The sequence below is a fragment of the Tympanuchus pallidicinctus genome, unplaced genomic scaffold, assembly GCF_026119805.1.
Source record: "Tympanuchus pallidicinctus isolate F22 unplaced genomic scaffold, pur_lepc_1.0 scaffold8, whole genome shotgun sequence".
Lineage (NCBI taxonomy): Eukaryota > Metazoa > Chordata > Aves > Galliformes > Phasianidae > Tympanuchus > Tympanuchus pallidicinctus.
Genome location: NW_026294802.1, coordinates 39,540,756 through 39,558,402, shown reverse-complemented (window position 1 = coordinate 39,558,402; position 17,647 = coordinate 39,540,756). Strand labels below are relative to the sequence as shown.

General features: G+C 41.3%; 1 protein-coding gene across 4 annotated transcripts in view; it reads left to right on the top strand.

The window, feature by feature from the left end:
* Positions 1-17,647, top strand: part of CTTNBP2 (cortactin binding protein 2) — a 123,999-nt gene that overhangs the window by 37,327 nt on the left and 69,025 nt on the right. Inside the window, exon 1 of one of the 4 annotated variants that reach the window (XM_052667913.1) lies at positions 8,684-8,793. The exons of 1 other annotated variant lie outside the window; for it this stretch is intronic. Coding sequence is in view for 1 of the 3 variants with exons in the window: in XM_052667911.1 (XP_052523871.1) it covers positions 9,225-9,293 (69 nt within the window). In the remaining 2 variants the exon portion in view is untranslated. Of the gene's footprint in view, positions 1-8,683; positions 8,794-9,154; positions 9,294-10,307; positions 10,519-17,647 lie in introns of those variants that run through there. 2 more of the 4 variants (XM_052667911.1, XM_052667912.1) reach the window with 2 other exon arrangements.

Here is a 17,647-nt window from a genome sequence, read left to right as displayed (position 1 = left end):
TACTCATGAAAGTTTTCTTCCACACATCTATCCAATGTAAGGTGACTCAGGGAACAGAAGAGGGGAGTGTTACTTCTAACATGTGCCTCGTCTACAGGCAGGCCAAGCCAAAGTGCTTCCTCCTCACCTTTGCTGCACTGCATACTCCTCTGTACAAATGGTAGTGTATTTAAGACGTGGGAGAAGTCCTTGTGTTGACAAGGACTTTCAGACACACAGCCTGTTACCAGCGTCTACTTGAGCTTCTCCCCTCCACAGTCTCAACTTCTTTCTTTCAACTAGAAAATAATTAGCACGTTCTCTGTCTGTAATTGATAAAAGTCTAGCAATTTCTTTCTCTAATCTTTTCATTACTCAGTTCATGCACTGAGACAGTAATGTATTTGTTTTTGTGTCAGTTACATTTTGTCATTGTCACTTCACAGGACTTTTCAGTACTCTTGTTAAGTTTTTGCCTTTGGTAATCACTTGATTTAGCAGGAATGCCATTTTTCTTTGCACTAACTAGAGTCTCTTCTTGGCTGCCCGTCGCATTTCAGGGAGTATAACCTGTCTCATATAATGGATTATCATCCCTATAAGCCTGAAAGGGCCCTTGTATTCACCCTGTTATTCCAGTGATGATTAGCCAGTAGGCATTGTTAGTGAAGAAAGAGCTGCTACCATTATGTTAACTCTCCCAACGAAATGAGTCCATTATGTGACCAATGTCATAAATGACATGAAAAGGCTCATCTGGAGGGACATGCTAAGCCTTGTCACTTGCACAATATTTATTTTGTTGAGTGTTTATTTACACTTGTGTTTTAACTTGTGTTGCTAATAAATATTTTTATTTCAGAGCTTTCATATTAATGTTCCTAAATATTTCATATTCATATTCATATTCCTTATTTCATATAAGTTTTTGCTCAACTACTGACCTGAGCTACTCAAAATAAAGTGCTGGTAAGGATCAGTTTAGAGCTAGGAACTATATTCAGGAAAACAAATGAAGCAATATTATATTCCAGTTCAGAACCTTTAAACAGCTTACGATAACCATATTGTTGCTCCAGTTCCCCAGCTGCAATTACAAAACATGAGCATGATAAAAAGCAAATATTAGGCTTGGCACAGTCAGATACCTTTGAAGAATTTGTCAGGTTCTGAATTTTCTGCAGATTAATAACGCTTGTCCATCAGAATGCAAAACAACTTATCCTGTGACGTGTCTAATTGCATATTTCAGGATATTCCATAGAAAAGACCCATGACAATAATTAATACCTAATGCTATAAACACCATTGCTTTGGGTGTTGCCTAGCAACCAGCATCCCATAGGCTTTCAAAGGGACTTCAGATACAGGCAAGACAGGGACCACTTTGGACTGCTGGTGTGAGAGGCAGCTTTGGTCTAGGCTGCTCTGCCCTGGTGCTTCCATAGTGAAACAAGTCTCTCCTTAGAGGCTGCATGCCTCAAAAACCTTTTCAATGGCTACACAGATGCCAAATTCCTCAGGTGGTGGGTTTTTTTCATATTTTGAGATACCTTTCAACTCCTGTTATCTTCCAGTAACAAAGCCTTTTTTCCAAAGGAAATGTTTGCAAGCGTTCATTTCTACTTCTAATTGGAATAAGTTTGCCCTCCCTGACATCACTGTTTTTTTACAATAAACTTTTTCTTTTCCTTTGGACAAACCATACACTGAATTCAAAAGAGCAGCTTGGCTGTGAGGTGTTTTTATACAAATACCACTGTATCTCAGTAGTATGTGCAGTCCAGAGTACAACAAATCTTACTGAAATGCAGTCTTGCCCAGCTGTGAAAGCATTCCTTTTTGATATTGCCATTTTTTTTAAAGTACTATTTCTCTTCCAATGCAATCTCTTTATCTTGGCACAGGGACATCTAAATTGCAGTTCATTCGATGTCTTTATTTATTCAGATGGACACCTTGGTAAGAGCAAACTGGTATTCCAAGGTTTTCTTTCTCAGTTACAGCCTTTGAACAGTTTTGTGGTCCTTAGCAAATCACTCTGCTTTTCTTCATCTTTGTTTTTCCATCAGAATAACTGCTCAGAATAACATCAGACTCTAAGACATCGTGATGCTTTAATAGCAGCTACTGTGTTACCTGACAGAAAAGCTACCACTATCGAAAGTATCAGAAGTATCAGAATGTATTTTTATTTTCTCACAAATATTACAGAACCTATTTAGTAAAAAAAAACAATACATTTAGCACCATTGAATAGGAGAGATATGACAAAATAAATATCTTACTTTAAAATAATTATTTTATTTAAGAATCTGTGCAATATGTTTTCTAGCTGATCAGGAATCCAGTGATGTCTTTCTTTGAATCGTAATTGTTTTAAAACAGTAGAAATATTATGTAAATATTCCTTATTTCAAATCCACAGACTTTTCATTTCTTAATACATTTGTCCAATAGATTATTCAGTGCGGAGATATTTTTTAAAATCATTATGCTCATATGGATTTATTGTTGCAGCAGACCTACAGAGCTCTGGCTTGTATTTATACCCAGTCTTGAAATCTCTGAGGAAATCTCAGAAGACAGGAGAACCACCAGCATCCATGGAGAGCTGACAAATTTCAGGATTGCAAACATGATTTTCTTGTTGGTTTATTGGTTGTATTGGTTTAGGTAGTTTTTTTGTTTTGCTTTGTATTTGTGGTGGTCTTTTTTCAAAACATTCAGTTCATACTCACTTTTAGAATTGCACTCCTATTTAATTCTCAGTAAGGTACCCAACTAACACATTGAGAACCAAAGTCCCAGGCAACTTAAGTGACTGAGTAAAACATCACAGTCTTGAGAGATGAGTAAAATTCTAATGTAGTCTTACAGATAACCAGAATTGAAACAGTACAGCTGAAGTAGAATCTGGAATCTCTTACTTAAGGATTCCAGTGCAGTTGTACATTGAAAGATGCTTACCAGGAAAGGGGCTTACCAGGAAAGACTAGACAGGGTTATCTCTCTCCTGCTCACTGCTTTTCTTCTTCCTTTCTCATTTATATGTAAATAAGAACATTTTACACACATACCGAATGCCACATCAATTATAATTTCACCACTTTTACTTGTGATTTTTGTGATGAAAGTCTATCTTACTTGATTTTTTTTTTTTTTTCTGATTAAAACATTCAACAGCACTTCTGTTAGCCATAAATTTGAATCATGGATTATACATGAGCTGCCTGTCTTTATTTCAGGTCACTATGAATCTTGGCAATAAGATCATATTAGTTCAGTTTATGGAACTCACACACTCTCAGATCTCTGTCTTTTGACAGAATCATTTTTCAACCACAACAGCATAAATAAGGAGTTACATTGCAAAGGTTGAATTGCATCCACAAGTGCATTACTTTCCTACAGGCAAGAAATTTTGTTCCTTTACTCTGGCAAATGCTTGTTTTCCAGGAGGGAGTTAATTTCTCAGCACAATGATTTCTGTTCTATGTCAGCAGCACAGGAGCTAATTCTCCTGGGCTGTGGTTCTACAATGTCAGTGGTGGAGCTAACAACCTATTGAAGCAGTTTTGTTTCATTAGCAAGGGAATTTCTCCCTAGCGGAGCATTTCAATACAAACAACATTTCATTACCAAGTCCCCATATAGAAATTTCATCCAAGTGCTAAGGTAGTTACCACCTGACTGGGACTGATCCTTCTTGGCAATGAATTGATTAACCTCCCTCAAGATATGATTTCCACAATTACAGAGTAAAGCTCCTCTTGAAGCTGTTTCACTCAGTGGTTGCCCACATACAGTATTGCACTTGCACAGTGAGCTCAGAGCTGTAGAGCTCTGGCAGAAAGGGCAGCCTCTACTGTGTGCAAAATCATTTCAATTCCAGACGAGTTTCTTCTGAGATACAGTGGTCCATCTTGGCAGTGATACAGCTTCATCCCTACAGGGGAGCATTTAGTGATTCAATTTTGCTCATAGGATGCTGGCAGCATTAGAAAATTTCAAAATTAACCTTTTGCATAATGAAAAGGGAGAAATGTCAAAACAGTAGGGAGAGTGATCAATACATTCTTCAAAAACAGAATGTAAAAAGAGATATTCTACAATAAGGTGATTTAACAATTACTGAAATATATATATATAATTTCACAGCATTGTGATCTGTGGGCTAAGAGTTAAATTCCAAAATGAGGTAGTGTACTTCCAAGCACTGCAGATCACTGCATAAATCCTGCCAGTGAAGAAACAAACTCTTCCAAGTCTGGCAGTTGCAGCTTGAATTCCCCTGCCTGTTGCCACTACAGCCAATGTGATCACAGCAGCATGCATTTTTCCTATGTCCAGAAAAAATGTGTTTTCTGCCTGGAAGTGCTGATGCCTGTAAAACTACATTAGTCATCATGCCTGCTCAGGGAAACTGGTTATGAAAAGTCTTGATTCCTGCACCTTTATTTCTTCATTTAACAATCTCCTGTGGATCCACATCACATTCTTTACTGGTACACAATCTTCGTGAGAAAATGAATGAAAGTGAGAAGTACCACAGAGATTTTCATTTTTTGTTTTTTTAACAATTTCATGCATTTTTAGTCTGATACTTTTAACTTTCCAGTACTTAAAATTCTGTACTCACTTTTTAGTCTTAATAGCGAATGTGGGTAACTCATTTCCAATAGCGAGACAGCTGCAAAGCTAACAAATACCCAACTGTTTCAGACACTACAGCATAAACTTGAAATATATTGATATAATAAAAGCTTATAGATTGCAGCTTCAGGAAAATCAGTGTGTGATCCCTCCTTTTTGCATAACACAGACTGCAAAACCTACTCTAAAATAAATGTTGTTTCACAGACTGCATCCATTTTTAGTTTTCAGATTCCATTCTGGGCTCAAATTCCTAAAAGTTAGGCATGCCAAACTCTCAAATTTTGGATTCCAGCTGGATCTAGCTTTCCCTTTCCATGTGTTAAAATGAATTCTCATTCAGAATTCTCTTATTAAGGTAAACTTCTTTAATCATCACCTGTCATTTTTAGGCATTCACAAGATGTTGCACTATTGCAGAATGATGTCAATCAAGGTGAAACCTCAGTGATAGCAGTTTTCCTATGTGAAAGATACTTTAAAATCTTGTAGCTTGGTCCTGTAGTATGATGTGAAGTTCACAGTAGACACTAATACTTCAGTTTGTGCTTAAAATATTAAAATATTATTCATAAACATTCAAATTTCCTTTTCTGAGATGTCAACAATGTTGACACACAGAACATCATTTTGATAGAGCTTTTTCCATTTTCGTCCACTTGTGCCTGTCTAAGCAGATTACAGCCAGTTTTCAACATTCCAGTCATGTGAATCACTTCACTAACTTACAGTAATATGCAGCACTGTTGAATTTATGTTCATATATCAACAATTCCAATACTTTTTTATTTATTAGCTGTGCTCTTTGTGCATAGCCAATTAGACCTCCTCTTCTGCTGATGCTCACTGGAGATTCTACTTTGTTCTCAACAGGTCGATTTTTATCTCTTTTTCACCTTCCTTTTTGATGTTAGTTTAGCAACCTCAGAAAACAGCCAACTTGCCTTCTAGAATATTGATTCTCCTTCTATTGAATTTCACCCAGACAATAGAGTGCCATCTTCCAGAAAAAGTAACCCATGATTCACAAAACCCAAGGTAAAAGGTAACAGTTCAGCTATCAGTGTTCTGCAATACTTGCAAGTCTCCAGGACCAAAGTTCCCTGAAGTCAGTCCAGCACCTGAACGATGCTGTTTAGCTCTGCTTGACATGTCCTAAATGAGTGTGAATCAGAAATGCCTAGAGTTGGCACTAGGCTGATCTTTGTAAAGACTATGATGATACAATTATTGCTGAGGTATTTGGGGGATTAACATTTCCTGCTTGCTTTAAATTTAGGTACAAGTCTATTTTGGGGGGAATGTGTGAATAAAATACCATTTTACTTTGTTGTTGTTGCTGTCGCTACATGAGTATGGTTAATAGCGTTGTGGTAACACCTCGATACACTGTACGATTTAGACCCATGGCAGTTTGCTTCCCTGCCAATGTACAGCCAAGGCATGCATTTTCTATCACAGCAGACACGTGCTAATGGAGAGAATGAGCAGTGTTCCGCACAGCAGCTGCATCCTGTGAGCTGTGGACTTCCCACCTTTATGTGCCAGCTCTCTAGTCACAGGAGAGGAACACATTTAAAGCACAGCTGTAATGCCTGCTCCTAGGCTTGGCCTATCCTTTCTGTCACTCAACATTAGTAAAACTGGAGCAGAAAGTAAACTACTTCCAGTTTGCCAGCCGTAAACTAGCAGTAAAATAATGAACACCTTTCTCTGAGCAAAGCAACTCATTTGCCTTACTGTAGTGATAAAATTATTTGTAAAAGCACTCACAATTTCTCCCTGCTAGCAAGGCTCTGGTTTGGCCTTGCATTAAGGAGATGTTTTATTTTGCATAGTGCAGGCAGAGCAATGACAGTGCACTATGGGAGAAGCAACAGCCAACCTGTCCCTCTCTGAATTCATGTGTTATGTGTGCAGGTGCTCTATTACTGAAAGTAGAGCAAGTAGCATAAACAGAGAAACCAGAAAGGAGGTAATACCTTGTTCAGTGATGCAGCACTAACAATCAAAGAATAAACATTTCCTACTTGAGAGCTGGTCACAAGTCAAAGGTATTCCTTGAGTAGCAAAATCTCAAATACTTTTGGGCCCTACTGCTACCACTGATGCAGAAACCAGTGCTACATAGTATGTGATTTACTCTCTGTAGTGACTGGTAATATGCAATATGGATTTCAGTGCCCTCCTGCCACCAGTAAGTCTTGTTGCTATCATTAGGAGAAAATGTTAAAAAACACAGGCTCCTGGTAGAGGCTCATACGGTTACAAAAAACAATATTTTCAAAATGTTGTGATGATTAATTTAATGGTGTAAAGAAGAAATCTTGATCATTCCCCTTCAAAAGCATGCCTGTCATCGTTTCGAGCACAACAGTAGGTCAAGTTCCAACACGTAGATGATGTGCTGGATATTAGTTGTCTGGGGGCGGGCTTGAAGCTGAAGTAATGCTGGTCCATCTATCCCATTAATTTTTGTTGGCTGAGATCTGAGCCATCCACCCCTTTTTCTCTCAGAAACCATTTCTAAGTTTATCTTCAGATGAAGAAAGAGAAATCAGTTTTCAAGCTTGAGACGGTAAAGTATGATTAACCTAATATTCATTGTTATTTTGATAAATGTACACTCTGTAATTGATGAAATATCAGCTAAACCAGAGTTTATGATCTCAGCAGGGCAAGAGATAAATGGTGCAGCCTTTGCTACCTCACTGCTGTGATGCAGATGGATTTGAAAAATAAAACTTACACAGCATATTGTGTGAATATTTTGTACCAGCTCTGATAGAAAAACACTTAGGTAACTGTGATGGTGAGCAGTTGATTCCAACGCAAGTTAAACAGTAGGGAAATATGGACATTGATAATGGTAGACAAGATTCAGTAAAAGAAAACATCTTCTCAAACCAGTTAAAAAACTTTATTGTTCAAAAGCACTTTGGAGAAAAGTAAGTATGATGATAGCTGTGACTTTTCAATGAGTTTTTCAATGGCAAAGAACCACATACTGTTAGAATTGTATATAAATAATAATTATGTTACTTTGCTCTCAATAAAGCAAGCAAGAGACATTATGTCGTGAAACCAATTAAGTGGTATTAGAGTTCTGGGAACTGAGAAAAATAAGTAGGTTTGGGCTCTGACATCAATGGAGTTTCTCTGCTTCAGCAGTGGAAAGAATATGAGCACTCACTACAGTCATAAAAAATGTAAAACTTGAGTAGGCGGGGAGCTAGATGATTTTTAAGGAAAAAAATTATACCAAAAAATCAACCCTCAACCTAGGATACATCTGTTTGACTGGAGTTTTTGTGCTCTGTAATGGACTCTGCACACTGAATTCTGCTCTGTTCAGACTGTTTATATTACTGTTGTTTATTCCCCTAATGGCTAATTGGTTCCCGTTCCGGGTATGCAAGGGGAAAGTTCATGTATGTTGTCACTCATATCCTTAGCTAAAGCATGCTTAGAAGAACATTTGCTATCTATTATCTATTATCAAGGAAAAGCATTGGTCCATTTTGGTCTGGTTGTGGTGCCAAGGGAATTCAGTATAAACTTACAAGTGAGGCAGCCCTATTAGAGGAGACCTGCAAGGCTCCGTGTGTTTGTGTTCTATGTGGAAGTCATATGTGGGTGCAGAACAAACAGGTCCCAGATTTTGCTTGTCATTGATTATGTTGGTTCTGGAAGAGAGTGCATTCAGGCTGATCTGTAGTTTACCAAGTGGGTTCTCACTGTAAGAGAAAAGCACAGAGGTAATGCCTCGAGGCAGGCGGCATGGCATTTTCTCTAAGGGGCAGACTGCCTGTATGGTAGTGGTTTCTTTTGGAGAGGTTAAAACAGGTTTTGAGCGAGGATGTTGTGGTCTGGAATGGCAAAGGGCATCCACAGTCCAAGGTGAGCTTTAGGGCTGCAGGCGGAGGCTTTAATCTGGCCCCCTGCGGTAGGCCTGCATGAAAGTGTACCCTTACAGGCCAGAAGCCACTTTGGCATGTAAACATGTCAGTAAACAAGGAGCAGCTACAGCAGAGTCCTCCCTGGTCCTCCACAGGGAGGTGACAGGAGAGGTGCTCCTTCAGACACACCCCTGTCAGCACCCCCAGGCAGACAGAGACACCTTTCCTTCCAAGACTTCGGCTGGGTCTAACTGGGCAGGTGAGCCGAGCCCACACCGCACAAGCTCCTTCTTTCTTCTCCTCTATCCTTTCCCTCCATTCTTCCGAGCCACGGAGGCGGGCAGGGAGCCGAGCGGTGCCTGCGGGCCGCGCCGTGCCAGGGGCACTCCCCTCAGCCACTATGGCGGGCGGGCGGCCCGCGGTGGGGTCCCGCTCCCCCGCCTCCGCCTGGCTGCGGGCCGCCTGATGGCGGGGGGCGGAGGGGAGGAGGTGAAACCCGACCGCCCGGTAGCCCAACGCCGGGACTCGCTCGCCTCAGCCGGCGGCGCGGCGTTGGCGCGGCGCCGGAGGGGTTAAGCTCCGAGCCGCCGGCGGGCCCGGTGCCGGCGGGGAGGGGGTTAAGCGCCGGGCGGCGGCGGCTGCCACTCGGCTCCGCGCCGCGCTCCGCGCCCGAGCCGTTACAGCGGGAAGATGGCGACGGAGGGCGCGAGCGGCGAGCCGGGCTCCGGCGCGCAGGAGGACTCGGCAGCTACGGCAGCGGTAACCGGGCCGGGGGATCGGACCTGACCGGGGCGAGGAGGGCTGCGGTGGGGATGGGACGGAGCAGAACGGTGCCCGGAGACCTGCCTCCCCCGCTCCGTCCCTCCGCCCTCCTTCTCCCCTGGGGCGGGACGGGGCTCGGCTGCGGCGGGGAGCTGTGTCCCGCCCCGGGGGAGAAGAGGAGCGAGCGCGGGGGTCCCCTCTTTCCCCGTCCGTCTTCCTCGGGGGCTGCCCCATTGTTCCTTCCCGCTGCCCGCCCGGCTGAGGAGCTCGGGGCGGGGAGGGCGCAGGCTGGGCGGTGCGGCGGGGCTGCTCCGGTCCCTTTCCCGGAGCGGAGGTGGTGACAGCGCCCGGAGCCCGCGGCTCGGGGCTGGGGAAGTGCTCATCTGAATCCTCGCCCGCAGGAGCTCGCTGTCTCCTTTCCACCGTTTCTCTCTCGTTCATCCCTGCGCGGATGAGGGACGCCGGGACAGCGCCCCTTTTCCTCCCGTCCGCGGGATGTGAGGGGCCCCGGGCGGCGGGGCAGCGCGGAGAGGCCGTCGGGCTCCCTGCTCCCGAGCAGCCAGCCGGCTGCGTGAGGCGCTGCGTGAGGCGCTGCGTGAGGCGGGCACGGCGCGCGGCTGCGGCCGAATGCAGGCTAATTCCCGCTGCCCACCTTTGCTGTCCTTTCTCCGGCTCGTCGCCTGTTCCGTGGCGGGAGAGCAGAGCTTCTCCCCTCAGCTTTCCCCTACCCGCAGCGCCCGGGGCCCCGGCGGGCAGCGCGGTGCTGGCCGGTCCGACGGGGCTGGGGGTCGTGCGGGAGCAGCTGTGCGAGAGCCGGGCCGGTCCGAGAGCAGCCCCTGAGCGCCTCTCCGCGTAACGAAACGCCGAGTTCAGGGTGCTAAAAGCGTTGAGGTACGCCTTTGAGGTTGGATCGTTGCTGAAGGGAGTAACGCCAGAAGGAAGGATGGCACCGGCTTCTGTGGGATTGAAGATGCTGATGGTTTTTTTATTTATTTATTCTCTTTCAAGCAGGCACAAATCTTACCTGAAACCGTGTTCTGACTGCACCGTTAATGCACACGAGGAAGATTAACTTCTGCCCTGTTGTAGAAACTGAGTTTTACTTAAATAAGGAAATAAAAAATATATTTAAAAAAAAAAAAGAGGGAAGGAAAGCCTTACAAAGTGAATAACATTGCTCTTTTGAAACAATGGCAGAACTGTGACATGAAAGAATGTTAAGGTAACAGTTCATAAAAGCAAAATATTAAACACTTCTAAGTCCTGGCCTTGAGTAAAAAAATATTTATGCTGAATTCTTCAGTGTTTCATATGACTACTGCCTTTATTTTTTTTTTTTTCTGAGTTTGAAGAACTCACAAGAGTAGCTCATACTGAAGCAGTATTCCAGCATATGTGCTGGTCATGCAGGTTGGTGCTTGTTGTCATGTAGGACTGATAGCTCTACACCACAGTGCTTTTAAAATATTCTTCTAAATCTGCAGATACTGGAAAGTAATGTGTACTGGAAAGTTGCTCTGTAATTGAAGTAGAAGCTGTACTTAAGCAGCAATAAAATATTCTTAAAAGGACTTTTAATTTGCATTTAGTCCTTTAATATCTCTTTTCATCCTGTATTTTCTTGGTATTATAGACATTCAGTTGTCAATTTCATTCTAGTTTTTGTATGCGAAAGTAACATCTCTGTGCAATGGAAAGATTTAAACAATATTTGTGCAATACTCTGATCTTCCTGTTGAAGAGTCAGTATGAGTCTCTTATTTTCTGTCTTTATATTCAAGATATAGAATTATGAATGGAAACATCTTGCGTAGTTGTTAGGGTGACAGTAAGCATCCAAGTGTGACAATATTATAAGTCATGCAAAACTCTACAGTTTTAGGTTGAGTTCTCAGAATGCTGATTGTACAAACTATGCAATGGAAAATGGTAGGAACAGTGTTTTTAATAGTAATTATTCATATGCAAATTGTACAGTGTAAGAAGTAAATGTACAGTAGAGTGTTTTCATACTAATGCTGTTACTCCTGTATCTTGGTACAACAGCAGATATGCTATCAGGAACATCACTGGTAAAAGGAAAACAAAACTACTTGGTTTTTTGTTTTTTTTTCTGTTCCTAGAACCATTGTAGAAAAGGATCAAATATGGAAGATGTGAAATCTTTTTTTCTTTCCTTCCCTAGAGGAAGTGTCTGTAAAACCCCAGGCTGTTCTATAGTGTTATGTTCAGGAGTAGGGCTGATAGCCTTATCTTTCTGAGTTCCCAGTTGTCTCTCTCAAAATATTAGTGGTTTTGTTGTGGAAAGGATGACAAGGTAAAATGGCATAGTCTTGTCCTTTCCAGTACCCGTGCAGCATGATTGCCTGAGCCAGTGAAACTGTGTTGGGGCAATTTGGACTAGAATTCAGGAAAGCGTGAGTGTGTATTTCAAGACGTCTTTGAATTGTTTCCATCTGCGTACTGTCTACCAAAAAATGATTATGTAATAGCAAGAAATATTTCAATTTGACAGTCATCTTGTTGAAATATTGAATGCTACGCGCTACCTGTAGAGAACCAGCTTGTCACACATTGTAGCTTTGGTAGATGTTTAACAAATAGCACGAAAAGCCTGCTATTTCTAATAGTTTAACATTATCCAGTAAAATCTCTACTTTTCATTTTTCTTGACCAGTGGCCAAACACACGAAAGGTATTTTTCTCCAAAAGGCAGTCCTTTCTGGTGGCTCTGTACAGCAAATAGGTGGAATGATATCTTGATTCTCTGAAGCAAGTAGGGGTTGTTTCCTGTTTTCATCTGTCAAAATTTCTTTGAGAATGATATGTACATACTTGAAATGATCGGTCTGGTTTGCTGCGGATCAAATAACAGTATAAAAAGTTGTGCTACAGGAAAAAAAAACAAAACTGTCAACGTTAAGTGGATTAAAACTTGATGACTGAACAAAGTAAGCGGAGAGAAATTCCATGGCACTTTATAGTGACATTTAGTAAGTTTTTAAATTTAGCTTGTATTCATTATCTGTTGATCTGTAAGAGCATTTGTAGTAGAATTGCCATTCTGGTCAATACAGTGAAATGCTGAATAGTGATTTGTTCAAATCAGTTACACAGACTGACACAAATAAGTTGTGAAGATTTTTATCTGAGAAATAATGCACGTAACAGAAAATGAGATCATAACCCTTGAAAAGCAAAGCCTGTATCTCTTATTAGGGACTATACGTCTTGGAAAATAGTCACTTGCAGAAGGACTTTAATTAACTACCACGATCCTCATCTGAATACAAGTTCTCAGTGTAGTGCTAATGTTCAAAGAAGTTACTTTCGTCTCGTCAGATGCATAATACTGTTGTGGTGTTCCAACATGTAGGTGTGATGCAGAGACATCACAGTTGTCTGGTTTTGTCCTGCTGCTGCTCTGTGTCTCCTATGTAATGAGTGTCTGCTCTTGATTTGTGGTTCAGGGATATGCTCCAAGCCTTGCTACCCAACCTGCTGTCTTCCCTTCCTCTCCCAGCCCAACCTGCATCCCTTTGTGTTCTGTGCCACCGTCCTCCATGGTTATCTTCCGTGGCTGGTCACTCAGCATCCCTTCATTTGTTGGGAGGGCCCCTTCTCTTCCAAATGAAGACACGCCACATTCGTTAAGAATGAAATGCACAGGGGCAGCACAGCGAGCCTGGTGTGTGAAAATGGTGAGGAGTGACAAGTCTTCAGGATGTAATACGTCCTGTTCTTTTCCCAGCTGCTTTGATGTTTGTTTAAGTGTGGGAGAGAGAGGCCCTGCTGTGGCCTCAAAGTCGGTATAGCAAAATGGGAATAGAGATGGAAATGAAGCTAAAATGGGGAAAGAAAGAGCTCGATATAGGAAAACAACAGTGGGAGGTCTGCCTCTGCACCCACTCCTCCTTGTGTCATCCTTGCATATGTAAGTCAGTAGGCCTAGAGATACTGCCTTCCTTGGTGTGGGAAGTAAAGATTTCCTGGGCATTGTTTCTTAGTCTTAAGTAGGACAAGGTAAGATATCAAATTCTGAAAGACTTGCAAGTCGTTCTGAAGAGTACTTCAAGAGTGCGTACCAGTATTTAGATCAAATCATACTATTTGCCTTAGAAGTGGCTTACTTGAAAGTGACTTTTCAGAACAGGAATTCCCTGTTAAACTTCAGTAACAGTTTTAAACATGGTTGCAGAAGGGCTGATGTAAGCTTAGATCTATGAAAAAAAATACGTAGATACCTGACTTAACCTGAAATCAAAGATGCCTTAGTACCTTTGCGCTGTTCGTAGTTTGCAAACGTGTTTTAACAGCTGTGAGAATATCTGGGTACATGTAAAGGTCAATGTCTTACTAATTTTGGAGGAGCTGTAGGCTGTTTTTTGGTTTCCAGAATACATTTCTCAGTTCTAAAGTTTATTTTTGCTTAATGCCAAAGCTGTTAAAAAGTTTTGCAGTTAGCCTGAGCAAAAACAAAAATCCACACCCGCTAAACAAAACCACCCCCTGCCTTTTAAGGAAGACCTTTGAGGGGGAAAAAAAAAAAAAAAAAAAAAAAACAACAACAACAAAAAAAAAAAAAAAACAGAAAGCAAAAATGCTTTGCTTGGAGAAGAGGGGAGCAGAATAAGCAGGTAGCTTTAGTGGTGATCAATTCAGTAAGTCATTGAACTAATGGATGGGAATAATTAAATGCATGTCAAGTTCTCTCATGGTCTCTTAGTTAAGATTGCATGAAACTGTATCGAAGTCCTGGACGTTAACCTTTCTGTTGGTCACATCTTATTTCTTGAGTTTGTCCTGGGTATGGTAAGAACTGAGCATGTATTCTTACATAATATAACTTCTGGACAAGCATGGTGTCAAATTCATTCTCTATTTTCAGCCTAAGGAAGAGATCTTGCACAGCCAAAAACAATACATCATATATTCTCTGAACTATCCAGGAACACTGCGTGGATATTATAACCACTTATTTTCTTTTTTCTTTTTGCAGTGTTTTCTTTATTAGGAAAGAATTGGGATTCATTTGCACGTGTGCCCACGTTAATGCTGTGCTAGGTCTTGAAAATTTCTTTTATACTTGGTGGAAAGAATGAAGTGGTTACAAGGAATGATCTGTTTTGGAAACAGATTTATGAATTTCTCTGGTTTTAAGTGAGTGAATAGGCTGGTGACTCTTGGAGGTATTAGTGGGATTCAAGGCACTTAAATGTGTTTTCATATATGCACAGTGTTAATTATCCTATTACAGTGAGTGGAAATCCAACCAATACCTCAAGTGGAGCCTCAAGCAAGTAGTTCTGCTGGCTGGTTAGCTGAATAGCTTTCTTGGCTATTTTGACTGGGCTGATCGGGTTTCTGTTGCATACAGCAGGAGATTATTCACTTCATTCACACACTGCCTTCAATCTTCCTGTAGGTGTCTCAGGCCTGACATTAGCAGTCCACACACAGCATTTTGTGGTATCACAGCTGGCTGCCCATCCAAAGGGCATGGGTGATTCTGTATCATACTACCTGCCTCCAAAAGGTCTCTCTGGTACCTCAGATTGCACTAGATACTTATGTACAGGGAACAAAAATAGAATTAGTTGTAACATGCTTATCTTTGTTCAGATGAGTTCTACCTGGACATGGTTGTCAAATACATGAATCAGGGTTATGTTTCCCTGGTGCATTTGTATCATGGACCTGACAACTGTGGGCCAGCGTGATATTAAAAGTTTACATTGTACAACTAATAACTAATACCACATCCTTTTACTTTAAAAGCTCATCTTGGAAGTCTACTCTGTGAATCCTCAAGAGGATTCTTGCGTGTATTTAATGGAGCTCCATATAAAGTATATAACAAATGTAGATTTGTGCCTTTCCCTTCTCTTCTGGAAGGACTCTTCCTGTCTTTCCATCTCAGGCCTTAATTATGCTTTACAGGTTTCTTTCCCAGGTCCTGGGTGGTCAGCCAGCTCCATCTTTAAATAGGCCATCTAGCTGCTTTCTGAGCAAGAAGGAGGTTGTTCTCTGTGTTCACCTCTGATTAATCCACAGTTAACCTGCTTTCTACACAGCTGTGACTTTCCTGCTTGACCCATCCAGACTTCTGAAGGTACTGGAGTTTCTAACAGCTGCTGTTGTAGTGTAGTCAATGACACCCTCTGCTCTTGAGGTTGCCAGTAGTATTGACTGGGCTATATTAGCAAAACCAAACTACTGGTACTGCCAATCTATCACAAGAAACTGTGTTGTTTTCTTGAAAAGTGATCGGGACAAACTTTATCCTAAAGGCTTTTGTCATCTTTCCCACATTGGTGGCTATTCAGAGGAGAGAGTATCTTCTGTTCCTTTGCCTCTTGGGTAACCTTCCCACTCCATCCTCTTTCCTCTTTTTCCTAAGGTGATCTGGAGGGGGAAACGCTTGTCCAGGTTAATTGCTGCTGTCCTGTCCCAGCTTTCTCTTGTTTGGAAGTTGTTTTTGTTGTCTTCTTTGCTCAAGGTAGAGCTCATTTCATCTTGGGGCAGTGCAGGTCACCATTTTGCCTATATATATATATATATATGGTGTTTTTTTGTTTTGGTTTGGTTTTTTGTTTGTTTGTTTTTTGTGGTGCATATGTGGGAATTTAAATGAGTTTTTGCTAATTAGCTGTTTTGTCTACTGTCATTGTACTTGCTGCCAGACAACACAAACCCCTTACAAAGCTGATCTGAAAAATAGCATTAAGTTTTTGAGGCAGTCTTATTCAGTGACTTTATAAATCAAATAAACCAGACATTTTAAAATCCAAAAGAAGGAGTGAAAAAATACCTCCTGTGTTCTGGTAGCATATGCCGAATTTCACCCTGGGGCAACATATTCATATATCTATGTTGTAAAACCGATGTGGAGGATGGCTTGGTTACGTAGTTCTTAAATCGTTGGTGAAATTGTTACAGCTTGGCACTCTACCAGACCTATTGTAGCAAAACCCCAGATGACACATCAGCCATGTGCTACTAATGGAGTCTTTTATTTTCTGGAGATGTAAGAGCTACTGCTTCACTGGAAGATGTGAGGGAGATTATTTTTCTGGAACTGAACAACAATTTTCACTAAAAGTAAGGCCAGCAATTCTTCTGGATGAGAACTTCAAGCAAGCCTGCTATGCTTGGTCCCCAGGAGATGTCTTTGAGGACATCTATTTTATCATATGCTATATGTAGGTTTAATACATGGAACACACCAAACAAAAGTAGCTAATGGGGCAGATTGACAGCAAAGGTCATGATTCTTCACACAATGTATAGCTGAGTTGCAGAATGTTATGGATTCTGAAATTACGCAAAGATTCAAAAAGCAAAGGAACAGATTCACGTGATGTATGTTCATCAAAGATTGCTACATGCAGAATTATGGTTTATAGCTCAGAAAGTGCGTAAGATGAAAACTGCTGGTGGTTGGGAGAGTGTTTCTGGGAAGCATCATTATGTGCTTGTCCTGTTCTGGTAGTGATTTCAAGGCACCCATTATTGGCTGCCTTTGAAAACAGGCTAAGTGGGCTTTTAGTCTGATCTACTAGAGATGTTCATTTATGAAGTGGTTTTGCTCGTTCTTCTTTCAGGTTTTCAAAATGAAAAATATGAAAACTGGGCTGTATATGTCATTGATATGTCTTTCCATTAGCATTTTGGTGTTTATTTTTATCTGACTTTAAATTGCTAGAGAGCACTCTGAATTACTTGCTGTTGATGTTTTTTCATATGCTCTAGTTTGAAGTATGTACTTGAGTAAAATTTACTTTAATTGCTTTGATCAGATGCTTAGTTAAAAAAAAATATCTCATAGTTACTTCACCTGTTGAATTGTGCCTCTGGTTTGTAATGAATAGAAGAGTATTTTCATTTATGTCTTGTTAGGAGATTTAGAAATGAAAAGTTTCACCTGTGATATACAGTCGGTCCTTTGACAAAGAGCTTTTACCTCCTGACAAGCTGGATGTACTGACTTAGAAGAGTAGGGTGATGTTTCTTGACCTTGTGCACCATTTCACTTTGGCCATGCCTAGCAGAAGTGCTGGGCATCTCTTCTTGATAGATGAGGGAATGAGATTTTAGAAGGGGAAGCCACTGAATGGAGATGTCAGACTGTTACTGTTTGACACTGCTTTCTGTGGCTGGGACAAAAGTACTTGATATCACTGCATCAGCTTTCTGTTTGAGAAATGGAGGCAGTTTTTCCACTCTAGAGGGAAATTATATGAATAAATCAGTTACTATCCTTGAGCTTTTAGACATTATAAAGTAGTTTGTAGAAGAAGGGTGCATAAGTGGGTCCTGCTATCTGACTGAATTAAATTTAATGGTTAGAA